The sequence below is a fragment of the Trichechus manatus genome, unplaced genomic scaffold (assembly GCF_000243295.1).
Source record: "Trichechus manatus latirostris isolate Lorelei unplaced genomic scaffold, TriManLat1.0 scaffold00052, whole genome shotgun sequence".
Lineage (NCBI taxonomy): Eukaryota > Metazoa > Chordata > Mammalia > Sirenia > Trichechidae > Trichechus > Trichechus manatus.
The window spans coordinates 4518076-4527692 of record NW_004443988.1 but is presented as its reverse complement, the minus strand read 5'-3'; the positions used below and the strand labels follow the sequence as shown (position 1 = coordinate 4527692).

Here is a 9617-nt window from a genome sequence, read left to right as displayed (position 1 = left end):
CTGAAGCACTTACTGATGGAAACCAATCAGTATGGATTACACTGCAACATAAAAGAAAAAGAAAATCCTTATAACTATATGAACAACCAATAAACATCATGATAAATGACAAAGAAATCAAAGTTGTCAGGGATTTTATTCTTCTTGGATCAACAATCAATGCCCATGAAAGCAGCAGTCAAGAAATCAAAGGACATATTGCACTGGGAAAATCTACTGCAAAAGACCTGTTTAAAGTGCTAAAAAGCAAACATGTTACTTAGAGGACTAAGGTATGCCTGACCCAAGCCATGGTATTTTCAATCAACTCATATGCATGGGAAAGCTGGGCAATGAAAAAGGAAGACCAAAGAATTGACTCATTTCAATTGTTGCGCTGGCAAAGAACATTGAATATACCACGGACTGCCAGAAGGAAAAAACTGTCTTGGAAGAAGTACAGCCAGAATGCTCCTTAGAAGTGAGGATGGTGAGACTTCATCTGACGTACTTTGGACATGTTATCAGGGGGCACCAGTTCCTGGAGAAGGATATCATGCTTGGGAGAGGGTCAGCGAAAAAGGGGAAGTCAATAGGATGGACTGGCACAATGGCTGCAACAATGGGCTTAAATATAGCAATGCTTGTGAGGATGACACAGGACTGGACAACGTCTCGTTCTGTTATATATGAGGTCGCTATGAGTTGGAATCTACTCAAAGGCACCTAACAAAAACAACAAAGATAGATGATAACTAAATGATCCTTGATTAGACCCCAGACTGGGGTGGGGGGAACACAGCTACAAAGGATATTATTGGAACAAGTGATGAAATTTGAGTATGAACTGTAGATTAAAGTTTCCCAAATTTCCTTGATTCAAGACACTTATAGTGTCTCATTAAATTTTTCATGGTGTACCTTGGCCAAAAGAAATATCTATGTCCAAATAACTTATTATGTTCTAAAAACTTAGCCATTTGAAAAAAAAAAATACAGGTAAATTGGCAAAAGAAGTATTTATTTCATTCTTAACAATTACTTATTAATGGGATGTATGCACTTCTTGGGCTCTGCAAACCTTGGAATTAGATTGGACACTGCCACCCTCATTTCATGTTCCACGTTGATTTTTGCACTGTACTTGCTTTTTATCATAGCCCTATCATAGCCCAGGAAAACTCAGCTTCCTAAGGATATGACATTTTGAAAGGAATATGGCGCCATCTATTGTTGAAACTGTAAACAACTGTAAATTTCGAGAGTAGTCTTGGGTAGCGCCCATTAGATTTCCTTGCTTGCCTCGAAAATATAAAATATTCCACTGATATCCCCCATGTGAATTCCCTGGGTGGCTGTGGGGCGCCTTAGTGCAGTTTAAGAACCAACCACAGGATTAGATAATAGTGTTATATCAACGTTATTTTTCCTGATTTTGATAAATATACTGTTGTTATGTAAGAGAAAGTCCTTGTTCTTGGGAAATAGACATTGAAGTATTTATGGATAAAGAAACATAATGTCTTCAAATGGTTTGGAAAAAATATGTATGGTGTATACATATGTATATATAGATAGAAAGTGATCAAGTGAGCAAGCACAATTGACATAGTAAATGAGGCAAAATGTTAACAAGTGATGAACCTGAATAAAGGACAGACAAGAGTTTTTCATACTATTCTTGAAACTTTTCTGTGTGAAATTATTTCAAAATAAAGAGTTTAAAAAGATGCAATACAAGACTGTATTTTCAGGTGTATATGCACACGTAGTAAAATAATTTTTAAATGTCTGGAAATTAAAAGCCCCAATTCAGACAGTTACAACCTTTTATAGAGAGGGAAGGGGATGTATCGGGGAAGGATATACATAAATAAAGTATTGGTGATGCTTTATTTCTTAAGCTGGGTTGTGGATACATAGATATCATATTATTCTTTATACCTTTAGTAAGTATATACAAATTATTCCATAACTTATCTTTTAAAATACACATTTAAAATATTTAGATTCTTTCTTAATAGATAAAAATTAAAAACATGAGTAAATTAAAGCATATCACTACTGTTTATTGGGGGATTACCAGGTACTTCATATGCATTATGTCTTGAAAGCCTCACCACACCACATGCCTATGTCATGCCAACATGAAGTATAACTGGGCTGACTCCAAAGCACATGATCCTAACCTCCCTGCCATACCTTCCAACTCCTTACTATATACAGCTAAGTCATTCTTTTTTCTTTTAATATTCAAAGACTAGAAAAGAAAGCTAACTTGCCAGCTTTCTCAATTCCAAACTAGTTTAACACACAAGCAGCAGACAATATGACTACACATATTCAAACCTCAAAAACATCAATATGAAAAAAGGGTAGTCTCCAGTATGTTTTATTTATATCAATATGAATGTTTTATTTACATCAGTATGAAAAAGGGTAATCTCCAGCATGTTTTATTGCTCTCATTCTCAATATCATACCTAATCAGTCTCTAATAGCTGAAGAAACAGATGTTTATTCATTTATTAAATCATAGAATGATCTCTTTAAACATCTTGATTTGTGAAGAATCAAACTAAATCCAATTATTTTAAGCTTTAGCCTATCAAAAGTCTAACCAAGACTTCTATTTCATATTTGTAAAGAATTTGAGGTTTTATCGAATAAAGCTATATTATTTGTTGATTAAGAAAACAACCTAGAATAAGCATTTCATATTAAAATAAAAGAATTTAAATTAAAATGCTTGGATATCTGACTTACAATAACTATTATGAAATTGTGAGTCTTTATTGTCTCCCTGCACTACATGTGAGAACAGAAGCGATGCTACCTTTGCCTTGTAATTTCCTGGGAAATTGGCAGCCATTCTTTTTCAGGGCACTAAATAATCATTTGTCAAGTTCTATTTATCTTCTATATCTGAAGATACTGACTCAAAAAATTACTGTTCCTGTCAGGCTGATTTTTATTCAAGTAGCTGCTTTTCTCATCTCCTGGAATGAGAATTTAAAAAACTGGTTATATTAGAATACATCATTATTTTACTGTCATATTGCCAACTAAAAGGAAGTTGAGAACAGGATATGGTGTTAAGTTTGGATATAAGTGGCAGGGAGAGGAGGAAAATGGAGCTACAATTATACACCTCGACAGAGCTGGGAAGGAACCCAATAAACATCTAACCTGATCTTTCCTCCCATACATGAGTCAACTAATTTCAAGATCATTTTAAGAGAAGACCAAAGAGTAAACCAAAAGCCTTATTTTGGTTCCAAGTGCACAACTCATTTTTAATGATGGGAATGGGTCTCGGTCGTTTCCGGTCCTGCCTAACGCCCCTCTTCAGTTCTAGGGCCCGACTTCTGACCCTGCCTCTGAAGCAGCCCAAGCAAGGGAAATTTAATATTGGAAGGAAGGGAGGTCAGTAGACAGGACCGTGAAAGCGAAGAATCCAGAGAAAGCACTCCCAAACGGGCCATAATCTACTTCGAAACTTTGGCGTGGAAGGGCCTTGAACTAATCCATAAGGCCAGAAACTACCAGTTCGCGGATCTCCCCTTAACAACCAATAAACTTCTACCACCCGGCGTCGAATACAACAAATTCCTACTGTCCTGGCGACCCTGAACACACACTGAGCTCTCCATGGGTCCAACAGTAAACCCACCCAGCCCTGCACGCCGCCTTCCTGTCAATGGACACGGAAGGGCTCGTTCGCGCGACCCCACGAAACATGTAACCAGAACCTCGTCTCCTGGGCCAGAGCGATGACATCACGCCGCCCTCCTTTCTAGCATCGCGAGACTCTCTTCTCCCTCCCCCGCAGTTCCCTGCGCTCCCAACCTCCCGGGCCTGCTGCCAGGCAGCGGCTGGGATGGCGAGCCGCGCCGCTGAGGCGGTGACGATAGCAGCGGTTCCGCCATTGGATGAAGAGGCTTGAGGGACGGGCCGGCTTGGTGAACAAGGAGAGATCGAGGCAGGTGGCCCGGAGGGAGCAAGGGCAATGGAGGCCAACATGCCGAAGCGGAAGGAGCTTGGCAAGTCCCTCCGCATCAAAGTCATCTCGATGGGCAACGCCGAAGTGGGAAAAGTGAGTACACCGTGCTGGTAGGGGCGGCATCTCAGCTCGGCGGGGCGACGTGCCGATTGGCTGGAAGGACGGCCACTCAAAAGCCTGGGGCCCAGCCTCCTCTCCGCCCCTGAGCAGGCCCGGGTCTACTCTTAGACAGCTCCGGGAGGAAAACTATCCCGACCTTTTTGACCTTTCCGTTGCCTCCTCTTCTACCGATGTCTGTCTCCTTAAGAAGGTGCCTGGTGTGGCCTCCAACCCCAGAAGGTACCCAAAAGAGAGTAAGGAGGCCTAAGTCCTAATGTCAGATCGCCTGCCTAGATACCATATCTCTGTTCTAGGTGACCAGTCCAGGACTTAGAGGTGGAGAATAAAAAGTAGTTACTCCAGAAGTGCTTGGGGCCAAAAGGCATTTACTGGGGTATGTGTGAGGATTTGGGATTTGTAATCCTCGGGATCCCAGGATCTACATTTTCATCATAAGAGTGTATAACTGATGCTGACGTATTTCGTACAGGCGATGCAATGGATGTCAACGCCTGCTTTTTTGTTGTTATTGTTTGTGTTTATTTCTGGTAGTGCCACTACATCTATTCTTTCAAAGAAATCTTAGTTCCACCGTCTTTCTCTCTGCTACATCTAATGAGTATCAGCTATTAACTTTCCCCTAGTATAGGAGGAAGGACACTGGGTGGCACAAATGGTTAAATGCTGGACTAGCCTAAAGGTTGGCGATTTGAACCCACCCAGAGGCACCTCTGAAGACAGGCCTGGCAATCTGTGTCCGAAAAGTCACAGCCTTGAAAACCATGTGGAGCAGATCCACTGTGTACCCATGGAATCAACTCAAGGGCAACTAACAACAGCAGTATAGGGAGGGAGGGCAAGACATGACCCGAACCCTTTCCTCAGATGGATTCTAAGACTGCCTCCTCTTCACTCAAGTTATCTCTCCTTCTGGGTAAGTGGAAACTGTTTGTTAAGAATCTCCCAAGGTCATCAAAACAGTGACAGAGATGGGATTAGAACCTGGGTCTTCACACTTCCACTGCAGTGTCTTTCCACCATTGCATAGTATGCTGTCGAAATCAGCGTTTAGGCCAGTGCCCTGAACATAGGAGATGCTCAATAAATGTTCATTAGTATCTTTTCTTTCCATTTAACGTTATTCTATATACTACTTATGTGTCTGTCACTGAAAGTCAACAAACATTTATTGTCATTTCTGTGCCAAGCATTAAAAACAAAAGAAAAAGCCTCTACAACGTTACATACTAAACTAGCTAAGTGAGCATGTATCACTTTTGTAATTTTACTATGTTTAATGGTGCGACATTAGAAGCAGCCAAAATGCCCAGTATCAACTATATTTATTTAATGTTATTCTGGACGTATTAGCCAATGCAATTAGACAAAAGAAATAAAATATAAAACATTGGAAAGGACAAGGCAAAACTATTATTATTTGCTGATGACATGTTTGTTTTTCTGAAACCCCAAGAAGATCAACTGAAAAACCATTAGAAACAATAAGAAAATTCAATAAGGTAAAAATTAATAGCTTTACTATATCCAAATTATCAGTTTGAATATATAATTGAATAAACAATTTTAATTTACAATAACAACAAAAATAAGGTGGCTAGGTTTAAACTTAAAAAATAGGCAGGACCTCTATGCAGAAAAATCTCAAACTTGATGAAAGCACATAAAATTACTTAAGCAAATGGAAATATGTACTTTCCCCTTAGATAGCATCACTCAGTATTATAGAGATGTCAGTTCTTTAAAATAATCTGCAAATATAACTCAATCACAGTTAAAATACCAGTAGATTTTTTTTTCAGAACATAATAAAAGTTACTAAAGTCCTTATGGAAAAATAAACATGAGAATAACCAAGAAGAGTATTTAAAAAAAGAAAAGAAATGAAAGGAGAGTAACTGCCAGGAATTGAAACATATTTTAAAGCTACCAAGCTTTTCTTATTGGTACTGGAAAAGAAATGTAGAGACATCAGTGGAACAGAATAGAGCCCAGAAATAAACCCAAACACATAAGGAAATTTAGTTTATAACAAATGTGGTAAAAGTCATGGGAAAGTAGGGACCATTTAATAAGAACTGTTGGAACAACTACCTGCTGTTGGAACGTGGGGGGAGGTGTAGATACCTACTGCATTCCTTTCTTGAAAATAAATTCTAGGTGGATAAAAATTGAAATGTAACTTTTTAAATTGTTATATTGCCCATGTTATAAAAGTAGCACATCATTTTAAAGAATTTGGAGACTGTAAGAAGATATACAGATAATCCTTAGATCAAAGAAGAATTCAAAGCACATGACAAAGTAGCTAGAAAACATGAAAGGAAGAAACCAGAAAACAAAACAAACAAAATAAACCACACCTGTTACCATCGAGTCAATTCCGACTTATAGCGACCCTATAGGACAGAATAGAACTGCCCCATAGGGTTCCTAAGGGGCGCCTGGTGGATTCGAACTGCCGATCTTCTGGTTAGCAGCCAAGCTCTTAACCACTGTGCCACCATGGCTCCAAATGGCAATAGTGGTGGAATTTTTAAAAATTTTTAAAAGTCAACTTGAGGTATAAATTACATACAGTAAGCCTTAGCTCTTAACCACTATGGCACCAGGGTTTCCAAGACTCCATTCTAAAACCTTCAAGGCAAAACTAAAAATGTAGTCAAAGGAAAATGTATTATTTTATTTGTTTCTAAAGAAGAAACATAAAAGCTAAGGCAATTAGTAATTGCACAAATTTGTGAATATACTAAAAACCACTGAATTGTATACTTTAAAAGGATGAATTTTATGGTATATGAATTATATCTCAATTTAAAACAAACTAAGGGAACTTAACACCTTAAGAAATGAGGGAAGAAAAGACAAAAAAGAATCCTTTGGAAAGATAAATGAGAAAGATAAGTGCCTAAAATTTTTTTTTAAGGATAATAGAGAAAGCAAAAAAATTTACAAGATTAGTATTGAAAAGGAGACATAAACATACTGGAAGAGATGAGAAGAATATTACATATAATTCTATGGGAACACTTTTGAAAATCTGGAGGAAATGGAGAATTTCCTAGAAAAATACAAATTGCCAAAATTGACTCAAAAAAAAAAAAAAAGTAGAAAACTAAATCAACCAGTCATCTCAGGAGAAATTAGAAAACTAATTAAAGATTGGCCATCCAAAAACAGGATCAGATGGTTTCATGGATGAGATTTATTAAACTTTGTTGTTGTTATTGTCATGAGTTGATTTCTGACTCACATTGACCCCATGTGACAGAGTAGAACTCCCCCATAGGATTTCTTGGCTGTAATCTTTATGGAAGCAGATCACCAGGTCTTTCAGTGACTGGATGGGTTCAAACTGCCAACCTTTCGGTTAGCAGCCGAGTGCTTAACCATTGCCCTTAAATAGTATATAATATTAGTTATTACAAGCAAAAGAAAAAGATAAACAGCACCTAAATTCATATATGAAGTCATAATAATTTAAATAGTAAAGCTTAATTTAATATTAGGAAAGTATAGGCTAATCTCACATATACTTAGAAGATACAAAATGCCTAAACAAAATATTAACAAATAGAATTCAGCTATGTATCAAAAATATGCAGGAGTTCCTGGGTGGCGCAAATGGTTAAGCACTCTACTACTAGCCAAAAGGTTGGCGGTTTAAACCCACCCAGAGGCACCTGGGGAAACAAGTCTGGTTGATGATCTGCTTCCAAAAAGTCACAACCTATGAAACAGTTCTACTCTGCACACATGGATGGGGTCACCATCAGTCAGAATTGATGGCAACTAACAACAATAACAAATTAACAAGTAGGATTTATCCCAGGAATGCAAGAATGGATCTATATCAGCAAGTTAATCAACATAATTTGTTATATCAACAGATTAATAGAGAAAAGCTATATGATACTTTCAGTACTTAAAAAACATTTGAGTAGTGTCCGGGGTTTTAAAAGCTTGCGAGCAACCATCTAAAATACATCTGTTTGTCCCATCATGTTAGGCGCAAAGGAAGATGAAGAAAACCAAATACACAAGGAAAATATCAGTCCAAAAGACTAACTGACCACATGAGCCACAGCCTCCACCAGCCTGCGACCAGAAGAATTAGATGGTGCCCGGCTACCACCACAGTCTGCTCTGACAGGGATCACAATAGAGGGTCCCAGACAGAGCAGGAGAAAAATGTAGAACAAAATTCAAATTCACCAAAAAAAGACCAGACTTACTTGTCTGATAGAGACTGGAGGGACCCCTGTGACTATTACCCCCAGACACCCTGCTAACTCAAACCTAAAGCAACTGAAGTCCACCCCTTTCAGCCAAAGATTAGACAGGCCTATAAAGCAAACAACACACACATGAGAAATGTGCTTCTTAGTTCAATCAAGCATAGGAGACCAAATGGGCAACGCTGGCCCATGAGAAAAGACAAGGCAGGAAGGGTCAGGAAACCTCGACAAACGGACACGAGGGACCCAGGGTGTAAAGGGAAAGGGGGAGCATGCTGACACATTGTGGGGATTGCAACCAATGTCTGAAAAGAGTTTGTGTATAAATTTTTGAGTGAGAAACTAATTAGCACTGTAAACTTTCACCTAAAATACAATTAAAAAAAGATTCTTAGGAACTTCTACATAACCATATTATCTACAATTAAAGACAGTTTGACTTTTTTCTTACTAATTCTTATGTATTTTTGGCTAAGACTGCCATTAAAATATTACATGTAAGTAGAAAAAAAGTTTGATATAATCCAGTAGTTAGTCCTAATAAACACTTTAAGAAAAACTAGGATAAAATTAAGCTATTTAAATAAAATAAGGAATATTTATTATTAACCAACATCAAACTTCATAACAAATGGTAAAGTGCTAAAGCCATTTCCATTAAAATTAGGTACAAAAAGGATATTTATTATTACCATTATTTATTCAGCATTGTTTCAGAGGTTCTGGAGATACGATAAGAAAATGAAATAAACAATATGAACATTTAAAGAGATAAAAAAATTATCTTTTTACATGATTTTTTACCTTACTATCCAAAACATTCCTTAACGTACTTTAATTTATTAGGGAATTTTGTAAAGCGACTGGTTCTAAGACAAATATATAAAAATCAGTTTTTAATATATACTAGCAATTAAAGCAAAAAATGGAAATGGAAAAAGATATCCCATTTGTAATACTAACCCAAAACTGTAAAATATTAGAAATATATGTAACAAGAAAGGTATAGTACCTACATGAAAAGAGCTAAAATTTCACTAAGGGTATAAAACAAGGTCTGAACAAATAAGAACATAATATTATAATGCCAGTTCTCTCAAAATTAATACACAAGTTTAATGAAGTTGGAATTAAAATCTTAACAGGTTTGTGAGTTTTCTTTTTTTTATTTTAAATTTTTTATTCTACTTTAGATGAAGGTTTACAGAACAAATAGCTTCTCATTAAACAGTCAGTACACATATTGTTTTATGACATTGGTTAACAACCCCACGACATGT

At 37.2% G+C, this 9617-nt stretch overlaps 1 protein-coding gene across 2 annotated transcripts in view; it reads left to right on the top strand.

Moving 5' to 3' along the window:
- The first annotated feature begins 3517 nt into the window (after positions 1 to 3517).
- The window catches only part of DNAJC27 (DnaJ heat shock protein family (Hsp40) member C27), an 84414-nt gene continuing 78314 nt past the window's right edge, over positions 3518 to 9617 (top strand). For both annotated transcript variants that reach the window (XM_004377568.2, XM_004377569.2), the window contains exon 1: positions 3518 to 4075. In XM_004377568.2, the coding sequence (XP_004377625.1) occupies positions 3989 to 4075 (87 nt within the window). In that variant the 5' untranslated portion in view covers positions 3518 to 3988. The remainder of the gene's footprint in view (positions 4076 to 9617) is intronic.